At 41.4% G+C, this 23,660-nt stretch overlaps 2 protein-coding genes across 10 annotated transcripts in view; one reads left to right on the forward strand and one right to left on the reverse strand.

Moving 5' to 3' along the window:
* tacc1 (transforming, acidic coiled-coil containing protein 1) overlaps window positions 1–23,660 on the forward strand; it is a 34,184-nt gene that overhangs the window by 2,960 nt on the left and 7,564 nt on the right. The window contains exons 1-5 of one of the 7 annotated variants that reach the window (XM_037099917.1): window positions 4,080–4,219; window positions 18,496–18,605; window positions 20,922–22,344; window positions 22,816–22,857; window positions 23,300–23,363. In XM_037099917.1, the coding sequence (XP_036955812.1) occupies window positions 4,149–4,219; window positions 18,496–18,605; window positions 20,922–22,344; window positions 22,816–22,857; window positions 23,300–23,363 (1,710 nt within the window). In that variant the 5' untranslated portion in view covers window positions 4,080–4,148. Of the gene's footprint in view, window positions 1–4,079; window positions 4,220–11,694; window positions 11,834–16,194; window positions 16,695–18,495; window positions 18,606–20,921; window positions 22,345–22,815; window positions 22,858–23,299; window positions 23,364–23,660 lie in introns of those variants that run through there. The other 6 variants (XM_037099918.1, XM_037099914.1, XM_037099913.1 and 3 more) reach the window with 6 other exon arrangements.
* aggf1 (angiogenic factor with G patch and FHA domains 1) lies at window positions 4,562–11,592 on the reverse strand. Of its 3 annotated transcripts, XM_037099921.1 has the most exons (16): window positions 11,523–11,592; window positions 11,367–11,428; window positions 10,907–11,100; window positions 10,315–10,414; window positions 10,028–10,224; window positions 9,697–9,828; window positions 9,366–9,566; window positions 7,797–8,238; window positions 7,488–7,599; window positions 7,136–7,187; window positions 6,932–7,033; window positions 6,684–6,849; window positions 5,978–6,057; window positions 5,755–5,882; window positions 5,491–5,590; window positions 4,562–5,389 (listed from the first exon to the last, which is right to left on the reverse strand). In XM_037099921.1, the coding sequence occupies exons 3-16, from the start codon at window positions 11,090–11,092 to the stop codon at window positions 5,150–5,152; spliced, it is 2,238 nt and encodes a 745-aa protein (XP_036955816.1). In that variant the 5' UTR covers window positions 11,093–11,100; window positions 11,367–11,428; window positions 11,523–11,592; the 3' UTR covers window positions 4,562–5,149. The 3 variants fall into 3 exon arrangements, with proteins under 3 accessions (XP_036955816.1, XP_036955817.1, XP_036955818.1); XM_037099922.1 differs by having other exon boundaries at window positions 9,697–9,825; window positions 11,367–11,567; XM_037099923.1 differs by lacking the exon at window positions 7,797–8,238 and adding an exon at window positions 9,119–9,188 and having other exon boundaries at window positions 11,367–11,567.

The following is a 23,660-nucleotide window of genomic DNA, read 5'->3' on the forward strand; positions in this document are numbered from 1 at the left end:
TATGAGTTTTGGGTACATTTTCAACACTGGTAACTACAGTACATTTACTTAATTAATGTACTTAATTACATTTTTTATGTATTGTGCTTGAGCGTTTCTGTTTTAGACCACTTTCTACATCTGCTCCACTGCATTGTCGAGGAAAATATTGTCCTCTTTACTTCAATACATTTGTCTGACCTCTTTAGTTACTAATTACTAAAATTAGAATTATTAAGTCTACATAGAAAACCTATTATGAGTTTTTAAAATGATATATCAAGAGGACTGAACAACAAACTACCTGTATAAAGAACGGTAGTTAAAATTTACTCCATCTCGACCAGCTGCAACATAGATAGTAATGTAATTGTAATAGTAATCAGGTCATAGAGTAAATGATATGGCAGCATTACAGTCACAGAGGCCAGTCTGTTGCCTTGAACATTTACTTTTTACACTTTAAGTACTTTATTGCTCATTCTTTTTCCTCAGTTACATGTTGACTACAGAGTATTATTACAACGTGATATTGCAACTTTTACTAAAGTAAAAGATTTAAATACTTTTTCCGCCACTGGGAATGTGAAAAGCATGGCATCAGCAGTGGCATGTAAAACAGCACAAAGGCATCAGAGTTGGCTGCGTTGATAAAAAAAAAAAAAAAAAATCTAAAACATCAGTGTGTCATCCTTCATTTGTAGAATTGTGTATGCAGCTCTCTTGTCATACTTCACATGACATTTCCTTCCTCATCCCCTTAACTATGATTCACATTTATGTAACCCACATGGTGGTAGCAAAACACACTCTAGTGGAGAGGACGACAAAGAGAGGACTCCTTTTTGTCTGCAGGGCCATTGTCTCCATTTAGTGGCTGTTTATGTGAGCAGCGTATATTACACAAGGACATTCTGCCACACAGCTGTTTGACTCCCTCTGACAAACACATTGTGACGGGTGTTTCACAGCACAGCGAGCTGTGGTCGGCTCCGAGCAACGCAATGCACCAGACAAGCTCTAAAATGCACGCAACTGCTCTTCCAGTCTTTTTAAATAGTGAAACCATTGTGACGTTTCCTCTCTGGACTGTATTTGTGTTGTACTTTCCAAAATTACAGACTCCAGTGAGCGGTGCTGGCAGCGCAGCCTCACCCAGCCCTTGACTTGACCACGATGGAAAGCCGTAGAAATGAATGACGACCTGCCCAGTGTAGGGAAACTATGAATGATGATGATGAAGAGAGAGTTCCTCCTTACTATTACTGTGTGGTCTCTCTGACACACAGCTGGGAAAGTCAACAGTGCACAGACTCTGGCAGTGCTCACAGTCAACCAGTTGATGTCAGCCTTGACCCGATGACAGATCAGGATAACCTGCATGTCTGGACGCATGTACTTTTTTTTTTTTTATCCCCACCTCCTACAGGGTGGCAGGGCAGTGTGAGAGATTATCCTCCAACACTGCAACCTTTCAAAACAGAACAAAGTCTACTTCTGATCCGTCAAGCAGCTTAACCAAAGAGTTCATCTCAGAATGTGTCAAAAGAATTTGAGAAGCCAGGCCATATTCACCAAAACACCAGACGGCTCTAAGAGTTATTCACATGAACTTTAGAGTTAAGGTTTGTCCTGACTCTGGCAGGGGTTACGGGTAGTCGTGACTTAGACTTGCTCAGTCTTGTCAGTCAGCTGTTACAGGTAATGTGCCTCATCTTGTCAGTGTTTTCAAAGAATACAATAATAACAAACTCATATTTTAATGTTGATCACTGGTGACTTAATAGGAATCAAATCAGCTTACTGACAATTGGAAACATTCAGTGAAAAATGTCCCCTTCAGATCCACATTTGTTCAAATAATCATCTAATGAAATCAATAAATAAAGCCGACTTCCTGACCATTGGGAGATTATCTTGGTGTGAAGATCTGCTTTGTTTCATATGAAATTTGATTAGAAGTGCTTCATTTTATATGACTTAATTTAACTTAATTCAGTACATTTATTTTCACATGACAGCCAAAGCCCCGGTGTCAAATCCCTCCCCTCTCTTAGCTGAGCTGTTCTCTCTGCGGCTTTGTGAATAGCTGTTAACATTTAATGTCCAACATTTTACAAGGAAAAAATGTGAGAAAATTCTATTCAAATTCAATTAAAGCATTTAAAGTAACAAGAACTTTTTTATCCCCTTTCATCCCTAATTAATCTCAAATTACATTTAACTATCTCCTGACCCCCATAGATTTATCCAGGGAGCGACAGCCATAACAACAGTGGATGCAACAGCGAATACATTGATTTAAAGGGGAGGACAAAAAAACGGAAACACCTAGATGGCTAAACAGCTGAATCTTGAAAACTGAAACTTATCCGACAGTGGCCACTCGCTCCTCACACCACCCTGTGTGAATATTTTATAGTGTGTATTTTATGACAGTTTGGCAGCATATTGAATGTAATTTGTAAATTTTATTTGAAGTATGACAGCATTTTATCTTTCCCCCATACAACTTCAAACTCTCAGTAAGGCAAGATAACTTCTGGCTCATTTTAAGGGTGTGCTGAGCAGGAACAATGCATGGGCTGTACAGAAATAATCCCTCTCTATCATCGCTTGTGACCTACTAGAAGTGTTCGGTCATTTCTGCCCCCTGCCTGTATTTTCTTCATCAGCGATTGTAATAAACGACAGCTGAATCTTGAGTCTCATTGCCTGGTCGCCAAATACCACCACTTTGGGTCGGTGACTCGCCAACCCAAAGGCATCTGCACCTTTGAATGGTGCGTTTACAATCAGCAACTGACAAATCCTGCGTCATGTGCCTTCAACTGTCTAGCCAGGGAGTGAAGAACTAATCTTCATCTAAATACCTGAAAACATACCTCTGTTATCTGTACATGAAACGCTCCCTTTTTCTTTGTCTAGCCTTAATTTAGAAATGCAGCACACAACAGTTGGTTACAAGTCTGTGTGACTGGGTGTGTGATGTGTGGTATGAAAAGGGGGATGACCTTTTCCTGTTCCTCGACCTTTGACCCTGTGCACAGCCTTTAACTGGAGGGGCTGGAAAACAAGGTATCATTATGAGAGTCATTGTGATGGTAAGTTTTAGTGACAGTGTAAAAATCCCAGGTTGGAAGTTTTGTTTTCAAATCTGTCATCACACATGTAGCTTCCTTATCAGTTATACCAATTAACTGAGAGCACTATTTACATGGCTGTATTCTTTACCTCACACCAAACTGTTTCTCCTCCTCTACTATATTTTTGATCTATACATCCCAAATGTTTATTTTGTATGTGCCAAAGATGCCAACGTATATAGATTTGATTTATTGCTCTCCAGGCAAGTGTGGGGCCAGCTTGAACAATCAGAAGGATTATAGAATAACACTTTTTTTCTTGGCCAGCACATAACCCAGATTCTGTTTCAGCTCCTAACTAAAAGAGAACTTGTTTCCACTTGCCTGTAAGGATGCAATCCCAGGAAAGACTGTTGCCTAAGGAAAAAGTCACATTTTATCACTGTGGAAAAAAGATGAAAATGTAAGCTCAATATACACATTGGCATGTGTACTTCCCAAAAAACACACTTCAGCACGGGGCGTCGAATCAGTCAAACACGCAGCTGTCAATGAATAGAACTCAAATCAGCTGATTTTTGCCCTAAAGGACTTGGAATCACTTCACGTTTACCATAATTACATTAGTAAAGAGCCTGAACTTGAACAAACAGTGGCCCAGTGTTCGCCTGAATGCTCTTGCAGTGTCAGGAACTGGTCAAGCCAGATCTCTGGAAGCCTTAAGCCACATCCTCACACAACAAGTCCTGCTTCATCTCATGACTCACATCTTTTTTTTTTTTTTATGGCTGAGACTTTCTACCCAATACAACCAGGCTGGCAAACAGGACACAAGCTGATCCCTCCCGGCTTTATTACACTACAGTATCAGCTGCTGCTATCAGCAGCAGTTTACTTCCAGCAGCTGAGGGAGGAGACTTCAGTAGGAAGGGCAGGGCAGGAGGACCTACCTGTCAACAGAGAAACCTGACAGCAGAGCACTGCTGCAGTCTCACAGGAGCGCAGCAGAGTGATGCCTACGAGCTGAAGGGAAACACACTGGTGGAGGTGTTCATACATCAACTGTAGAGAGGCAAGATCAAAATGGGAGGCAATATAAGTCAGAAGAAGGGCAGCAGGAGAGCCAGCTCAAGGAGTCGCGGCAACAGTTTCATGTGAGTCAGAACATTAACCTGTTTGATCCTGATTTTACAGTGAATTATAAAAAGGACATCTATCGTCACTTAGTATTAATCATTGACTTAAAACTTGTGATGTATGTAGTTCAAACAGTATCTGTAACACTAACTAAACTTGCATTCTTTTTCCATTTGGTGCAAGTGTGGCCTCTGAGCACACACTTGCACACACATGCAAATATTCACACACCCTCAGAATGAAGCCACAGTTTCAGATGGACTGTTGAATATGTTTGCACACTGGCCTTACATAACTGTGTGTGTGCTGCTGAGCAAACTGACAATAAAACAGGCAATGAATCATGAAGAAGCAAGAGGTTGCATGTGTTCAAAATTTAATGTACAGCATTTTTTTTTTTAATGCAGCTCAGACAGAGTTACACAAAGCTGTTGTGAACACTCCAACATGATCACTCGTGGGGTTGTCTCAACACATACACAGTTGTTCATCATAGCATGATCTCATTGTGAGAAATATAGCTCCACTGTGTTAATATTTGCTTGAGGCGACTCATGTGCTCTTCATTCTGGGAGGACTCCTCTGTAGGTTGGACTACAGACACATTGGACCGTGAAACACACTGCTCTTCTTCTGTTTGAGACTGTAAACATTCCACACATTCACTTATGTAGCAAACAAATAACCTACAAAGACGGCGAGTGACTTTTACAAACTGTTAATGCACAGCACTAGACAACCAGCTGACAGATAGTGTTTGTAGATAATTGTGTTCACATTCTAGTCTCTTCAGCGACGTTTCCTCCTGCTGAAGGCCAAGTAAAAAATGGAAGAGAACAGACACTATATTCATGTCCTCAAAAAGTAAAAAAAGACTCCCTTTGCTCACCCGCATCAAACCTGACAGCTTTTAAATCCATAATACATATGAACACTCTCGCTCATTCCTAACTTTGGCTGTCTTGTGTGTTTACGGTGTCGCTCTCCTCTGCTCTGACCCAGGCTTTGGGAGAACTGTTCTTCTGTATTTTCGGTGACAGCATGTCAGGCTGGCACGAATCAGCAAACCTCTCGCGCGCTTTCTCCCAGTTCTTCTGAGACTTTGATCTGGTCACAGAAACACTGTCTAGAGACAAGGCAGCACCGGCCCCCAACCCTGACTGGGACTTTCTGATTTTCAGTTCAATCTGTGGGGAAGAGGAACGACAAAGAAAACCATTTTTGTTGCTTTACACTGTATTTTAAACAAAACAGAATCTGCCAACAGAACATCACCAGATTGTCTTACCGGGGCTTTCATTCCAGTCCCCTCTTTACCCAGCCCTTCTCCCTTCTTCCAGCCCATCTTTTCCAGCATTTTCCGACCTTTATTAACTTCACTGATTTCCCTTCAAGAAGACAAGGAAGACACAATAATACATGATTATCACATTATCCCTTTTTATCCTTCTTCAGCTTTTGATTGGTCCTCTTTATGTTTGGCTTGTATTGTTTTCTTGTCTTGGTGGAAGCTCATGAAACTCAGAAATACAGTCAAATACGAAACACTTACTCATGAACAGAAGCTGGTGCATCATCTCGTTTGAAAACACCCTCGCTGCCCACCGTCTGTCGTCGGGACTCTGCTCGGTCTTTGTATTTTCGGTTCTTCAGGGCTTTGGCCTCCTCGTACTCGCTGCTCTGTTTACAGAAAAGCACAGAGGTGTTTGGCTGCATAAAGACAAGACATGGGTTTAAGACTTCAACTGACGGTTGCTAGTCCTGCCAACACTCACCTGCAGGCCATATTTGGCCTTCATCTGCTTCAGCTCCTTCTGTCTTAGTGCTTCTTTATCCTCTTTGGTGAGAGCAGGGCCTTTGGGACAACAAAGAATTAAGCCAAATGTACACGCTCCAGAGATTCCATTACGTGCATTTTACAAAATTATTGTTACCGCAGCTTTGGACTTTGCTAGTTATGACAATAAAATGAACGGTGCGAGTACAGCATTAACTTGTCAGGCAGAGTGACAAACGGAGCAGAGATTCTGTAATGGGGAATCAGAAAAAAGTTTGGCTGAACAAGATAATATCCATTTGGTGACTGAATCTTGGAAGGCAATCCCTCACACTGCCAGGGATATGTCAGTTTCACAGACACAGAGACTTTGTGGTGCATGAAAATTTAATTTGTAAATGAAATATTTAAGTTTTGCCCCATTTGCATACATTCCGTTGTTATAAACTATGCTTGGGCAGTGGATGTTTTTTTATCTAACATAGTCAACAAGTTTGTTTTGCACTCACCACCCAGGTACAACAACCTGCTGAGAAAAATTGTAGATGATGCACTGCATTCTAAAACCCTTTTCTTCTCATATCTTCTGACAAGAAAATGGTAGCAATAAAAAAGGCTTTTTGTGACAAACAGTTTCAACAGTAAAAAACATATTAGGCTTCTCATACAGTTTTGACCACTTAGACTCATCAATGTTGACTCACCTGTCTTCTCCTCCCTCTTGTACTTGCTGAGGTGAGCCATCACCTGACCAGGCTCACAGCCGTCACAGGTATCAGTACCTGAGTGGATGTGGAAGGACAGCACGGTGTCTCCCATCTTCACCTCATCCCCGTGCATCAGTGCATGTGGCTCACATTTGATTTTGGGCTGCAGAAGAAACATTCGTTATCACTGATACAAGATTTTACTGTTTTATAAACAGGCAACAAAATGAGACAAAAATGCTGACCTGTAAAATCCTGTTGCCATTGATGACGGTTCCATTCTGGCTTCCCTGGTCCACCAGCATGTAGCTCTGCTGGTCCTGGTCAAAGTACACCTCAGCATGGAACTGGAACCGAATACAGTTAAGAATTAGTAATGGAACATAATCCTGCAATAGGCGAAGGCCTTGTGTCAGTTCCTGGAGAAAACTATAATTTCAGAGGAATACCTTGCTGACTCCCATCTCTGGTATTCGGATTGCATGGTCCATATCTTTCTCTCTGCAACACAAAGACAGTGGATAGTCTTCAAGCTATTTTTATGAATAATGGACAGATCAATTCCTCACATCTTCCCAAAGTGAGACACTACTTTTAATCTCATTGAGGGAGCTCATTCTGCCTTTGGTAATTTCACGTTTTCTAGTATTTCTAGTTTTCTAGTATTTCTAGTTTCTAGTAGCGACCCATTCCATAACAAGTTTATCTAACATTTATTTAGAAAGTATGCAACCTTTTCTTGAAATGTAACTGGTACTGCAACATGAGAGAAATGAGAATGACAATACAAATAGGACAAACCTGCCGACGGTGGCTGGAGAGTCGGCTGTGATGATGAAAAGAGTGCCAATCTGCAGAACTGGAGATCTGACCACAGTCACTCTGACACAGGGGGGCCACATGTCTGACATGACTGCAAGAAAATAATAAACAAAAAAACATTGCATTGTCACAGAAACATAGCAGTCTTAGAAAGCTACACTGTTAAAAGACCAATGACAGGTTGTAATTAGATGATGTTAGTACCAGACAGAACAAATTAATACTAAGCACTAATTGTGAAGGCATGTGCCCTGAACAAGCTCTGAATTCAGCTTGTTTTTTTCTCACCTTCCTGACTCTGAGTCTCCATCTCTGACTCTGGGCTATCCTTGGAGGAAGAGCTACGTGACGATGAGGACGAGGCTGTGGACTCCCACTCCTCTCTCTCCGACTCTGTGATCTCACCCTCTTCTGGTTCACTGTTCTCCTCAGAGTCATCACTCGGTGCTGGGCTCTTTTTCTTCTTCTTCTTTTTTGACTTGGATTTCTTTGTTTTCTTCTTTGATCTACCTTTTTCATCAGAGCGTGAGCCATTTTTCTGCTTCTTCCTCTTTGATGAAGATTTATCACTTTCCTCCCAGTGTTTAGAAGAATCTTTTCTGCGAGGTGAAACATCCGGGCTGCAGGACCTTCGCTTCAGTTTTCGTGATTCAGTGGTCCTCTTAGTTGTTTGCTTTTCGACCCACTCACTTTCTTCTTCTTCCAACTTTACCTCATCGAATATGAGTTCCTGCCATCAGACAGTCAAGAGTGTGATTACTATCGCCATTGATGTTCAGTGACAGCAGGCCAGCTGACTTTGTAGATCCCCAGGTCCGTATGTGCTATTATGTTTCTACATGGTTTCAGTCTTCATAGACCAGTCACTACAAACATCCACCAAGTTGCGGTATTCCCAGGGAAATAAATAATCTAAATTTCATTTTGCACAGGTCACTAAATCCTTGAGTAATCCAGGGCACATGACACTGAACAGGATCACTTTGTCCATTTCAAACACAAAGTCAGTTGTTAGGTCACAAAAACGTGCTGTGATATGATATGATATGATAGGAAATTACTGGATTCTTTTCTGATTTAAATTCTAATCATCTTCACCTGGGCTTTTCTTTCCCAATTTGTCCACCTCATTATTTATTGTGTTAAAATGTTATCACTTACTTTAGAGCAGGTATACTCAAGTTACTTTGCCCGGTAGTAATTTTTGCAGAATGAAAGGGGACCAGGTGCCAATTAATAAATTAATCTGTCTGTAACATATTTACTGAATAAATACAAATACCCCGTCTTTCTTTGATTTTTTGTGTTATTATATTCACCTACGAACTTAATTAAATTGGTGCAAAGATTGACAGGAGGCCTAGACAGATAAGTCTGATATTTGACTGTATTTGATAGCTGCAATTGCATTTTAGTTTGGGGTAAGGTTAGCTGTAACCTGTCTCATCGGCAACTAACAGAACCAGTGACCTTCAGTGGGGCATTATGAGGGATTTATAAGTATGTATTCCTCCTATTGACATGGCATTACTATTGAATTAAGGCCCAGGTTAAAAAATATCTTCAAATGTTCTTTAAAATTGCTGTGTGTGTTAAAATTAAACGTGTACCTCTGTAGGAAGCAGTATTCCAGTGAGAAGAAATCTTCATATTAGCCAATGAGTTAGTCACCTCGTGCACCTAGGTCAGAGGATAATCTTTTAGTCAACTAGCCTCACGTTTATATATCAAGAAAAAATATGCTTTGAAGACTGAAACCAATCAAGTCGGGGGGGGGAACTACAAAGTCAAAAGGCAGCTGTCAGGCACAAACTATAAAAGCATCTATGACACGCATTAAATCAAGGTTTTACATACCTTATCGTCCTGGTGCAAAGTTTTCTTAAACCCTTTCTTTAACTTTCTGCCCTTCTTTTCACCAGTGCTCCTTTCTTGGACAGGGTCTGCAGCAGTTTGTGCAGCAGGCACCTCAATCCTGGAATGAAACTGGTATCGTCCACTCTCTGCATCATAGTAGTAATAAATGCCTGTGTTGGCATCATAGTACAACTGACTGGCCTGAGGAAGAGAAAAATATGTATGAGATAAAAAGACTGGCACACAATTTCTGACAGATACAAATCTAAACTGATCTTAAATGTATTCTGTTACAGACAGCCTTATTTTACTAAGAGGGTGTTTGACGCACCGAGTCGTAGTAGAAGCCTGTGCTGTGGTCGTAGTACATCCCAGTAGTCTCATCAAAGACGAACCCAGTCTGTGTCATTGCCTCTTCAGCAGTGACCCTCAACATGTCAGCTATGGATCCTCCACCAGCCTGCTGAAAGACATAAAGCAGTTCATTGGTTATATTATAAACTTACAATTATAAATCAAATCTACCAATTCATATTAACATCTCCTTATTGCAGTGTTTTTATTACAGTTGATTCTGATAAACAATTTATTAGCCATTTGTGATGAAAACACAGAAGTTTTGCAATTACTTTTTGTTAAAGTAACTTTTTAATGAAACAGACCTCAGTCGTTGGTGCAACACTATTTTCAGGTTGAACTGAAACATTAACTGTTGCTGCTGCTGCTTCGTCTGGTGTTGAAACCTCTGCTGTCTCGCTGACAGCAGCTGCCTCAACTGCTGCTTCTGGATTCAGACCTTCCTGAGTGTCTGAAGCCTCTGGATTCTGATTGTAGCCTCCATAGTAGTAGTTGTAATAATCTGGAACAGAACATTGTGACAGTTTATTAGTTTTCTGACTAACTGTAGAGATCATCTATTTTGTTTAATGTCCATACGAAAGTGACTTACCAGTTTCTGTCCACACATATTCTTCTGTCTGTGTTTCACTGTCAACTCGATCTTTGTCCCTTCTCTTCCGCTCATGAATCTCTGCGCTCAGCTGGTCAACCTGAAACAATACATGTTGACACATATATTAATTTTGACAGACACATTGAAAACACCCACATTGATAACTTAATGAAAAAACCAAAGATTCTCAAATCTGGACCAATTTCAGAACATTGGCAAAACACTGGCAGTATTTGACAACAGTGTCATGACACAGTGCATTGTACAGGAGTAACAATGACTGCATTAGTGTAATTACAGATCAAGCATCCTGGGAACAAAACATGTCTACTGGGTGAAAATAGCTATATTTCTTATCATCTGGGTAACAATTTCATTGTAACTGATCAATAGTTTGTTTGTTTTTTTAACCAATATTTAAAGCAGACTTTTGACAGTCCAAATCTGAGCAATTGTTGGTTGTCTAATTCATATCAACACCAAATATATAAGGGCTTTGCAGTATAAATAGGTATGTCTATGTAAGTGTTGAAACAGAGAGAACATAGATCGTCTAATCACACAGTTAACATCATCAGCATGCACTAACCTGTTTCCTGAGGTCTTCGTTGTAGCTCTCTGTGCTCCTCTGCAGTCTCTCGGATTGCTTCAGCTGTTTCTGTAACTTGGCCAGCTCAGCTCTGCACTCCTGCAGCTCCTGCTTCAGCGACTCGACTGTCAGACGGAGCTCAGCCTCTTCAGACTCCTTGTCTTTTTCTCCATCTTCGTTCTCCATTTGTTTAGCTGAAGGCGTAAAAATTAAACTTGATAATAATAATAAACTCAAACAGGAAAGCAAGTTCAGAACATTAGCAATGGCTTTGCAAGCTCATCTGTCTGTTTCTAGTGATTGTTAAGTAGTATTTTGGTAGCCCAGTTTGCAAATAGTTCAACACAGCACTTGTGTGATAAATCGCCACAAAAATATAATAACCACCATATAATAACTGTGCTAACCTCGTGATGGTACCGTTAATTCGCTAGCTTGGTCTGTGCGGAGCACTTCTTACCGTTTGCCTCGTTTTCGTCTGTGTGCCAGTGAATTTCCTGTCAGCACGGCACATTTACCGACCTGAAAGTTGAAAAAGGACATTTGGTAACTGCTCTGTGTTTCCGACACAGTCGAGTACATGTTTTGAAGATAATTAGACAGTTAGAGTTATAACCGTGGTAATGTTTACTGTCCACCCTGTTCGTAACCGCCATTTACTACTTACGACTACGTCACAACGGAAGTGCTTCTTCTTCGGGTTTGGCGGACTTTAGCGCCCACTGCACAGCTGACGCAACTCGAAGAGCTTTACTGCCACCCAACGACGAAGTATTTACATAGCTTTTAAATATACATCGAGTAGGTTTTACTTTTAATCTTTTACCTTCACCTTTCTTCAAACTATCTTATCTTAACTTACCCGCCATTTTACAATGTGGGATGTGTGTTCTTGCTAGCAACACGTCGTGCTACGGACCTACCCTGGTAAGTGTCAGGAGCGTTCTGGACATTTCATTGACTAACGATACAAAAAGATTTTATTTTAAAATGTCTTGTTGTGAAGTGGCTCAGTGTTTCGTGAATTCGCAAGCATGTATATTTTGTACAGTAAAATAATTGCTAACTGTAAATACTTTTACACTTTTCCGCGGAAACTGTCCTGGGTAATTTAATTGAAGAGGGGTTTTTTTTTTTGTTTTTTGTTTGTTTGTTCATTTGTTTGTTTGTTTTTGTTTTGATTTGTTTTGATTTTTTTCTTCTCGAAAGCCCGAAATAAACAGACATGAGGTTTAAAGCTGGTCTTTAAGAGGACCTTTAAATTAAGCCTCATTATTTCGGTTTAATGCTTGCACGTGACTAATACTGAGCATTTTTTTAGATAAGAGAAGAGTTTGCCTGCTGCATGTTGTAGCTGAGTTATAGCTTTAAAATATGAGTTTCCAATACATATTATAACGTTACATAACTTGTGTGAAAATAACCATGTCACCACAATGAACATTTTAACAGTTTATTAGTGTGCTACAGAGAACACGTTGACAATAATCGGAATTTGTACTGTATGCAGTTGTATAACACAATAGCTGTCATATACTACTATATGTACTAACTTTTTAAGTCGCACTAAGTTTTTATTTAATCATGTATTATTAGTGATAGCTGTCAGAGTGTGTAAGTAGCATTTTCATGAATGGTTATTTCTTTTAATAAGGTGCGCTTAATAAGGTGTCATTTTGCATGTTCACCACTAGATGTCACAGCAACACACTGATTCTGTTATTTGGCAGCTCAAAATGAAATTGAGGGAAATAGTGTGAGTTGTGAGTGGGCCCACTTTTGTGACCTGTGAAAGTACTCATCTCTGGCAGGATGTGGTCATAACTTCTTTTTCGTTTTCTGCTAGTAGTTTTAGACCCCAGTTAATGATTACTCATCTCACACTGTTCAATTTGTTTCACATACAGCCGTCTATAGTTGCCAACATTTCAGTTTCCCTAACAGGCAAAGGTCAGGACTATATTATGCTAACATTGTTACACACATCGTCTCTGTCAATGGCCCTTGCTCCACTTGTCCTTACACTTCCTCCTCTGTTCCTCAAACGCACACACAGCTATTCTTCTCGCCATATTTTGATTCAGCTCCTTCCTCTCTGTGTGTCTATATACAGCGTCCAGAGGGAGGGCTGTTGTATAATGATGTGGCTTCACTATTGTCCCCTAAAACTGAAACACAGTCTCTATTTATGGTGAGAGTGTATTTAAAGTGTTGCCCTGTAGACAAAGTATAAATATATCATGTGCACATGTGTAAATTACAGAGTGGCTTGGTCGGAAAATATTGATAGTGGATGTGAAGCCTGACATGGAGATTAAACATAGTTGTGTCATTAATCACATTTGTACAGAGATGGGCAGACTTTAAGTTGCTGTGCGAAAGACCGGAGGGGGGGGGGTTGTTTGGGTTTTTATGACTTTCTTTTTTCCCGAAAATGTTTTTTGGGTTCCACCCACTGTTCTTGAAATCTGAGTACTTCTGAGATGTGTTTGGATTTAAGTGGACCGTCAGACTCCTTGGCAGGACCACTGATGTCGGTGGCGGTGGTGGTGGTGGTGGTAGAGCAGTCTATAAGAATGGAGGGGTCTTTTATGTGGAGACATACACACACACACACACACACACACACAGCTGCCTCACGCTACCTACTAATGTTTATTGATGCCATTTTTAGACTAGAAAAGCAAGCATAAAGCTGTCAAGTGTGAGTGCGACTGCGTTTTTAAAGGAGTGGAAAAGATGATGGGACTCGGTTCAGTTTCCTTTAGCGTGCTTCTAAAAAACCTGGAAACAAATAGCCATGATTTTGTGTTAGGGATTGTAATAGAAACCATTTCTTATATAACCCACTTATCCCAGGCTGACATGAGTCCTCACTCACTGATTCAAGGAGCCATTTAGAATAAACAGAGAAGCCATGGAGACAACAAGTTAAATGCTCTTTCCACTTACACACACCAAATTATTGTGAAAAAATATCCACGGATGTAGAACATACTCCACCATTACTTTTTTAGGTTTCTCCTGTCTTGTATTTCAGCCAAATGTGATCTAAGCCTATTGTTTGTGGGAAGACAGTATATCTTTTCTTCACTAAGCCTGAGCCACCCAGGATCTCCTTTGTGGTTCAATTACTTAAAAAGTAGGAAAGCCTGGTGCCTTTTTGAAGAAACACTAATCCCCAGAAGAAAGACACAAATTGATCCTCGTGCAACGATGATAATCACTTCATGAATCCCTTTAACTACTACTTGCACATGATCGGTGTAAGCAGGGTTCGTCCTCATCCTCACCCCAACCTCAGGCTCCACCAGACCCACACATTTAATTGGGCAGAGGACCAACTCCACCCTTTCTGGTCCAATGTGGAAACTTCGAGCCTGACTAAGGCACGTGTGTCTCTGCTCCTCCAGTGGAATTTGGGAGGAGCTTAGGGGCTGTGTGGCTAAATCAAACGTTGGAGGAGTTTCAGGAGGGGGAATACAGTATTAGAAAACAATTCACACAGGATGCAGTTAAAAAAAAAACACAACATATACTATATAGATGTTCTTGAAAAAATAACTTAATTACATTTGCAAACACTGATGCAAATGTGGGTGCTGTGTAGGGTTTATCTGGGTCTATCTTACTGCAGGACTCACTTTACAGACTTTTTAGAGGCTGCAATCATTCCTCCTGTCACTACTGGCCATGAAGAAACTTGTGGCTGACAGTGATGCTTATATTAATATTCAAGCAAGGCTAAGAACTTATAATTAATTGAATTAGTTTTACTGCTTTTTGTTGGCATAAACACATAACATGAGCAATCGATTTATTCTGTTTGAAACTGTGCGCTGAGTTTGACATGTTGCGCATTTCTGTGATCTTACTTGTTTGTTATCAGCCAACTTACATACCCATCCGATATATTTCCAATAAGCTACTGTCAGCTGCTGTATTATTTAAGGCAGACAAATGTGATCCTGTCTATAAGCACAGAAGCTGCGGCCACTTTGCAGCTTTTATATTTGTTTCATTTTGCTTTGAAAACTCACAAACTGGTAATTGTTAGACTTTCTATATAGCTGATTTCTGTCGCTAATTAGCTGTTATTTATCAAGCACTTTACAAAATAAGAGATACAAAGTACACACTTTATGTGGGAAAATTCTAAATAAAATAAGTGAAATAAATAAAAAGAGTATATACAAGATTAATAAGTGGATGTCATAATAAAAGTGTTTTTTAATGTAAGAAAATAACATCCAGACACCCAGCTCTTCATTTCATCTTCACTGGATTGTGATGGGACATAGATCCATGTGTCTTCCAAGGATGATGGATGTTGTTTTTATGGACAACATCTCCCAGCACGAGTATGTGAATGCATAACAAAAAGAGAGTAGGGATAGAGCCTTGGGGGACATTACCATAGCTGAAAAAATTTTACAAGTTCGATTTAAGCCAAAACAAAGCTCCCACAGTGCCTCCATTTAAAAGACCTGTCATTACACCTGCTTTCCTTTCTCATGTTGAACCAAACATCGCTGATATAATGTCGTTCCAGTGTGTGACTTTAGGGAAGATGTTCTAGAGAAAGGAGAGGTGTGATGTAGCAGTATCTCGACTTTTTCAAGGTATTAGACATGTTACTTGGGGAGTCTTCATTTGATTCTAGCCAACAGCTTTTGCTTTTTTAGCAGCATTACTTGTTTTAGAGACTCCACTGTTTTGCAGACACATATCATGAGTAACATCATGGTTTCTTTTCCTTGATGACACTCAACAACAATACCTGTCAGATGTTACTAGGGGTTTTTACCCGCCATTAATGAGTGTATTGAAGTGGTCTGAGCTGTTACCTAAGCCAGGTATAGCTCCTGGGGCTGTCCAACAGAACTGGTTCCCCTGGTCATGCATGCATGCATGCCACTGGATGGAAGAAACAGTTAACTGTTAAACAGCCTGGGGGAGCAGAGAAGGCTTTAAGATCCAGCCCCACATTCCTAAACCTCTCTCTGGGCTATAAAATGTGGAGCCCCAACAGTCCAGCTCCTCCTCCTCCTCCTTCAGTGTTTGTTTTCTGACTCCCTCCTTCTGCTTCAGAGTGGAAGAGCGGCCTGACAGGGACGTACCATTCTCCACCCACAGGGCAAATCATTTGGTTGAGTAAAGGGAGGCTGCCTCATTTTGAGAACTTGGAGCTTCCTGCCTCCCCTGCTGTGTTTTCTGTCAGTGGACTAGCCCGAGGTGGAGAGGAACGGTTGGAGGGGGGTTCAGAGGAGGAGAGTGTGAGAACAGCATTTTGAAACCCAGCTGATCAGAGCTGAGGTATTTTGCCACAGAGGGAGAGGGAGCGTGACTGGAAAGGAGAAGAGAGAAGAGCAGCTGAAATCTGTTCGATTTTAAGACAGAAAATATTCAAACAGAAGACTCAAAAAGAAATGTCTCATTCCTTTCATGAGAAACTGGAAAATCATGTGAAGAGAGAGGCTCTTTGGAAAGATGTGAGATCTGTTGGTAGGGTGGAAATCTGAGCACAGAAAAGGATCCATCAGGTTTTGGAGACCAGCCCGGTGAATCTTTGAGTCAACAGAGGGTTGAAGAAAACCCCCGGGGAAAGAGGAGGGATGTCTTGGCTGTCACCCGTGTCATGGGCCAAATGGACGTGGACGGCAGTTCGAGGAGGAGAGGGAGAGGAGGATGAAGATGGGTTGGGGACCAGCGAGGAGAGGGAGCAACGTGGAGAGAGAGGAGAGGAAGAGGAGAGGGAGGAGGAGGAGGAGAGATCTCAAGGCTGCAGGCAAGTGTTGTGCTTGAGCCCTGAGACAACTGAAGCTGTGAATCACGCTGTCTGGACTGGAGACAGGGGCATCTTCACATGTGTGTCAACATGTTCTAATGGTGATGAGTGTGTCCACCTGTCAGGTTAAGGAACGTCTAACATTACATAGGTTAGATAGAAAAGAAGATAAAACACATTTGTTGTGAGATTTGCATTGACTTCTTCTCGGTTACATGCTGAAACCTCTAGTGTGTTATGTTGTTGTGTATCTCTGACACATTTCTGGTGTGGCCGCCATGGTGTAGTCTGTTTTTCTCAGCCTCACTGGTTCATCCTCGTTTCTGTAGCTCCTTCATAAATAACACACTTGCCAGCACTGCAGAGACAGGTATTGTTTGGTTAGATGATGTAATCACTGCTAACACACAAACTCAAGCTCTGACACATGCTCAAGGCATCGTGGCCTTTATTGTCTCTGCTCCTCATGTGTGCTTTGATAACATTTTATCTTGGCAGTCGTTCTAAATGCACACAAGTATTCACAGCTACTTTATTTGTGCTGACATTTTATTGACTGGATAATTTATCAGCACCCTGCCCAAAATGTGTTTACTGTCCCAGCAGATGAGCAGTTATCTAACTGTCAATATCTAACTACGCTGTGATGTGGCTTCCTGTGGTGATCAGATCAGACTGACTGTTGATGCTCTACAATGCTAAAATCTCAAGTCAGTGTACAAAAGGGTCCAAATACTCTGCTCAGACTGAATTCATACACAATATAAAGATGAATATATGTAGTTTCATTTGAGTGTCATTTATTTGCCAATGATAGTCAATGTTTGTTTGCAGATAACACGATATGAGCATTTGTATACTAAACAGTAGGATTTAGCCATGGGGAACACCACTGGACACCACCATTACTGAGAAATTTCTGTTTGCCAAATGCGATTCTAACTGGTGTAAGACAGCAGATCAGCTATCTAACCAAATCTAGTGGATATCTAACTACACTGTGGAGTGGCTTCCTTAAGTGATCAAATTAAATCAAATGAAGCTGTTTTCCAATGTCAAGTGTTGAAAAGGGAATACTTTATTGAGTTGCAATGTTTACATCTCATATTAAAGGGGCAATATGTAAGATAGATAGAGCAGTGTACACAATAAAACTCCACTTGTTCCTGAGCTATCAGTCTGAACAGCTAGCTGCAAGGCTAACCGAGCTAACTAGCTTACAGCAGCTACAGTTAGCAGGGATTATCAGTTATGAATTTAACAGCTTGTTTCTTACATATTGCAGCTTTAAGATAGATACATACATAGTTACTATGGTGCTGTCTCAAACATCACACTCTATGCTGCTAAAGATGTGACAGGAAAAGAGTGGGTTGCCCCACTTCCTCTTTCACTGACTACACTAAGTCTGTAACATGTTTTGATGAGGGCTCATGATTAGACAGTCACTTTAGAGGATCACAAGGTAGAACTGGTTGCCTAAGACTTAGACTTAATATCCCAAAGTATTTGGTGTCAGACAATCTCCGTCTGACTAAAATGATTGTGGAGGAGACAGAATTAAAGATTTGTGTTTGTTTCTACTTGCACATAGTGCAGTTAGCACAGTTCTGTTTATGTAAGTCTCCTTTACACTTCAAAGTGCTGATTCGGCCTTTTGCTTTTGACATAGTTCCAGTATTGATGACCCAGTCACTACTCAGTGATGTCAGGATCATTCTGACCTCTTACTTTATCATCTTTCGGATGTTTGTGAAGTTCATGCTCTCTTCCTGTGTGTTTCTCTCTCCGACTTCCACAGCTCTGACTCAGAGGGTCATTTTGGCACACCCGAAGCTGCAACTCCTGTCCACACCCCTCCCACCTTCCCAGGAGAGCTGGAGAACAACAACGCTGATCCAGACAAAACAGGTGAGGCCAGTGCTTAGCAAAGAAAGGGGCAGGGAGAGAGAGGATAAGGAGAGGCAGACTCAACATAGTGTCTAAGATGTAAATACACACGGCAATAATGCTTCAGGGTAGCTGAAGAAATAACTTTAACTTTGTATGTACTTTGTGGACACATCATGTATTATAGATAGTATTATAGATGTTGCTCTCATTTTAGAAACAAAGAAAAAATGTTTCTAAAATATGGTGACTAAGTCATCTTTATATGTTAAAACAGTCACTTTAAAGCAGCTGCCATTAGCTGTTAGCTCAGATAGCTTTGCAGCTAGCAGTCCAAACTGAGAGCTTGAATCTGTGGGAAAGTATTTATGTGTTTACACTGCTAGCACAGGAGCTTTGGAACAGAATGGGCCAGGGCTAGCTGGTTAGCATGCTAAACATCCTCTGCAACACATTGCATAGCTGTCATAATGTCAAAACTGTTTTTCCTTCACATTTTATTAATAATTTTAGTTACCTTTGGAATGCTATCAACCAAAATCCTTACATATTGCACCTTTACATAGCATATTTTGACATATATGAAGTCTGTGTGTGTGACTTATGTGTCTGAACTGTAGCGTATCAGGTTCACAATACCAGAGTAATTGGATACACATGTCTGTCTGACTGTGCAGGAATGTACCTACCTACTGCATTTTAGCATGAACTTTTGAGTACCCTTAAAAGTTATACTAATAGTCAATTTTCCCATGGATCAAAGAAAGGTATGTTGAATTGCAATGTTTTACCACAGGTAACTAAGGTTACCCTTACCTAACATGCTTGGTATGTAAAGCTGGTATGCACACCGAGTTGGTATTTTGGGTGTGATGATGGCGGAAGTGCTGTCATTGTCATTTGAATCACTAATAGGAGGAGCCTTGAGCAAAGTGTGGGAATGGCCTTTGCTCTGGAATTCAACAGGTTCAACAAAAGCCTCAGTTTGCACCATTTGGATTGGAAACTGATAGGGGTCACAATGAGGGGAGTGACTGAACAAAGCTTGTTATCTGGCCATCATGCAGCTCCCTTTTTAAGGAGGTGTTCAGGAGGCCAGGTGTTGAAGTGAGGGGTGTTTGGGTAGGAAGAACTTATTCCTGCAAAACAGCCCTGACAACCTTCTCCAAAACTGTGCATTGTGAGAGTCAACCGGTATAAAGTGAGGAGGGAGTTCACTTGTGTTTCAACAACAAACATCCCTTCCTGCAGCTGTGAATGAGGAAGTTTAAATCCTGGCAGGCAGGAGCTTAAGTGCCTCTAGAAACTAATTTGAATGTAAACATGCTGATGGCTGTGTTTGTCCATGCCTATCCAAAGTCTCCATTAATACACCAGTATCAGTCTACACATGATGGCAGCTTATAAACATTTTGATTGATGTAGTTGAACACTTTGTTAAAGCCAAAAAGGCACCTGATTACATTAACAGATGGATACTTGAGGGTCTCCTTGTGTGTGTCCTGTGGTGAAATGCATGATAAACTTATTATTGAATTAAGTTAATATAATAAACACTATTTTGCAAGGTAATCATCAAAACATTATAGATGGCATTTACTATGCAGAGGTAAATCACAGAGATACTAAAATCAATTAAGTATTTCCTAACAAAATGGTAAACAAATGCAAAACACTTCATTTTAATAATCAAATTAGACCGTATGTTTTGCATATATTGCAAACAAGTGCTGCACCTATGTGAACTGTAGCCCTGCTGTGACATGTTCTGCTTTGATTAACACAAGAGAACAAAAGGGATTCTTATACCTATCCATTGAATATGCATGTGGATTTGGATCAGGACACATCTGTATGGGCATGTTGGGCTGCAGGAATACTTTGAAAATGAAACTGGAGACACACAAACGTGAATGGAAGTAGGTAGAAACACAGCAGGCAATGCTAGTCTCCTAGCAACATAATATTGCATGAGTGTGGCAGCTATGACAGGCGTACTGAAATATGTTGATGTGTCAAAAGGATTGCTGGAGGCAATAATTACACCACACTGGACGCTGTCCCTGTTGTGCTCAACACCCGCCTCAAAATAAAGCAAAGCTCTTGTTTTCTCTGTTTTCTAATACACTGCTTGGTTTGAATGTCATGGCCCTCATAGTAAGACATTGCCATGGCAACAGCAGCAATTGGAAGAGTATGGCTTGTAACCAATCAGACGTCACCTACATCTGAGTTTAGATTTGATTGGATAGGCATAAGAGGTGTGCATGCAGTTTGAAGGTTTGCATTTTGAACATATTTTTATGGTTAATTCTGGTGTTTTATGTTCTTCTTCAGATGTGGATAGAGAGGAACACCTGATAGTGACTGCTCCTGTTTGGGATCAGGATATTTTGAACAGCCACACCATGGGTCAGGACGAGCCTGCAGTGCCTATGGGTGGCCCACTGAAAGTAAACATCCAGACCCTGGAAGCAGAACAAACAGAGAATCTTCCAGAAGATCTGGGCTCTGTGCCTGTCCCTGCTTCATCCCCAGTGAAGGAAACGTTTGAAGTGTCTGAAAGCACAGCGGCATCCTGTGAGCCATCTCAAGCTCCAGTCCCCGTCCTACTTGCAGATCCTGTCCTGGAACAGGCTCCAACTCCTGTTCCAGCTCCTGTTCTAGCTCCTGTTCTAGCTTCAATACCAGAACCAGAATCAGTCCAGGACATTGAAACTGAAGTCAGCCCAGCTCTGGAGCTCCCTGAGCAGAAACCTGTCGCTGAACCAGAACCACAGTACAATGGTCTCGACCAGACTGAGCCCCCTCAAAAGACTAAAACTGGCAAGTCAAAGCCTCCATCTCTGATGGTGAAGGCCACGCTGGACGATCCTGTCCAAACAAATGAGGAACAAGCACTTCCTGTTCCCAAGGCCAATTACAAATTTGATCCTGACCAGCTGGATGACAGCTTTAACCCCTTCATCAGCGGTGGATCCAAAATCCCGAACTCCCCACCACCTTGTGGTTCAAGCTCTCTCCCCAGACTTGAACCCCTGGGTGCTTCATTGCCTGTCTATGAGGCCAATTCAGCACCTGCAGCAGAGGAGGAGACAATGGAGTCGTTATCAAAGGCGAAACCTGTCGTGCTTGAGTTCGGTCTGGATGAAGGGACAGTCAGCAAACCACCCCCCAGGAAATTAGGTGGTAAAAAGACAATCAGCAAACTCGCAGCTAAGAAGCAGAAGCCCAAAGGATCAGCGGCCTCTAGCAAACCAGCATCAGAACCCACAGACTCGCAACCAGTGTTAGAACCACTTTCTCAACCAGTATCAGAACCAGATTCTCAACCAGTGTCAGAACCAGATTCTCAACCAGCGCCGGAACCAGTTTCTGATCCTCTTCTAGAAACTGCTTTGCCAGGATCAGATTCTACTGCACCTCTTAACCTTGATGATGTTCCTATTCCTAAGACGGGAACGTATAACTTTGATCCCAATCAGTGGGACGACCCTAACTTCAATCCATTTGGTAGCAATAACAAAATGAGCGGCTCTCCAGTGCTTCCTAAGGGCTCGTACAGTTTTGATCCAGACAATTTTGATGACTCTGTGGACCCTTTTAAACCCTCCAAAGCCCTGAGCACAGAGGAATCATCCAGTAGTGCCCCTCAGCTGGAGAAAAAAGTCAAAGAAGTGGGCAAACAGAAAGGAGGACAACCGGCGGGGGAGAAGAAAGTGAGGCAGATTCCCAAGAAGAGCAAAGAGAGGTCAGCCGAGTAAGTCTTTCTTTATCATTTTGAGGCTCTAACGCTATCACCAATAATACAAAATCATATTTCAGTTTATACTCTCATACAAGGGTTAGATGTATCTTTCTTTTGCTGGATATGTGCATACCAAACAACGCTTTGAACACATGCCAAACACTTAACACTGCATACTGACCATTGATGCAATTCCCAGGTTATATATAGGCTCCAAAAAGTACTTATAGCTGCAGTGCTCTGAACTAGTTTGAGCTTTTCTAGCTCTGTCAGCATCTCACGTTTATGCTCAAACCTTGAAACTATCTTCTGAGTGTCTAACATGCTGAGCTGAACACCTCTGTCACTCACACGCTCTTCTTTGTCTCTTCCCCCTGCCCCGCTCTCCATTCCCTTTTAATCACTATCCCCTCCATCCTTCATTCCTCCTTCTCTTGTGTGTTATGCAAACCCTCAACCTCTGCTTTCGTCCACTTCGATAAGCCCCAGGAAGTCTGAGCAAGTCAAGTTTCTCTGTTTTCTGTTGTAAGTACTCTCCCTATCGACGCTCTTTCTTTCTTTCTTTCTTTCTTTCTTTCTTTCTTTCTTTCTTTCTTTCTTTCTTTCTTTCTTTCTTTCTTTAGTGCATGCTGGCTTCCCATTTTACACTCATCATGGCATGTACTAGGGTCAGGACTGATCTGCTGAAGGAGCATGAGAGGGAAATGATGTCTCCCTTGGTTTCAGTTCAACTCACAAGGCCATCCCCTGTTACATCAACAAGTTATTTTGTCCCATCTTGCAACCATCCAGAAATCCGGCAGCGCTAGTATGGTTGTATGTGTTATTCATTTAATATGGCAGAGACATGCTTGCAGCTCTATGGATGTAGAGACAGGAGGAAGAGGAATTAAAATGTTAAAGGATCTACTACTTTTGGATCAACTTATTCTGACACTTTTATTGTCATCATGTGCTTGTTCTGTAGGAATTCCTGTAAACTTCAGAAATACGATGAGAGCCAGTCCTTGGTGCTTGACGTGTGCAATCAGGTAATGTGTGTTCTTCTGTGTGAGCTGGAAATGTCTCATCTTACTGCAGTGACACTGCATTGTTCATTATTCAGCAGCTGTCTAACCTCTCAGCCTCACCTCAACACACACCCGTACACTGTGTACACTGTGACACAAGCAGACAGTAGCATCAGCAGTGTCGCCAGCTCTGCAGTGCTGGCTTGGCATGGTGACAGATCTGTGACATATCACTCTGCAGTCGAATAATAGTCTGCTGCCCCCACGTGCCCTAGACATCATCACCTCGTCTATCCTAAGGTGATATCCTAAAGACAT

The sequence above is a fragment of the Acanthopagrus latus genome, chromosome 6 (genome assembly GCF_904848185.1).
Source record: "Acanthopagrus latus isolate v.2019 chromosome 6, fAcaLat1.1, whole genome shotgun sequence".
In the NCBI taxonomy this organism is placed as follows: Eukaryota; Metazoa; Chordata; class Actinopteri; order Spariformes; family Sparidae; genus Acanthopagrus; species Acanthopagrus latus.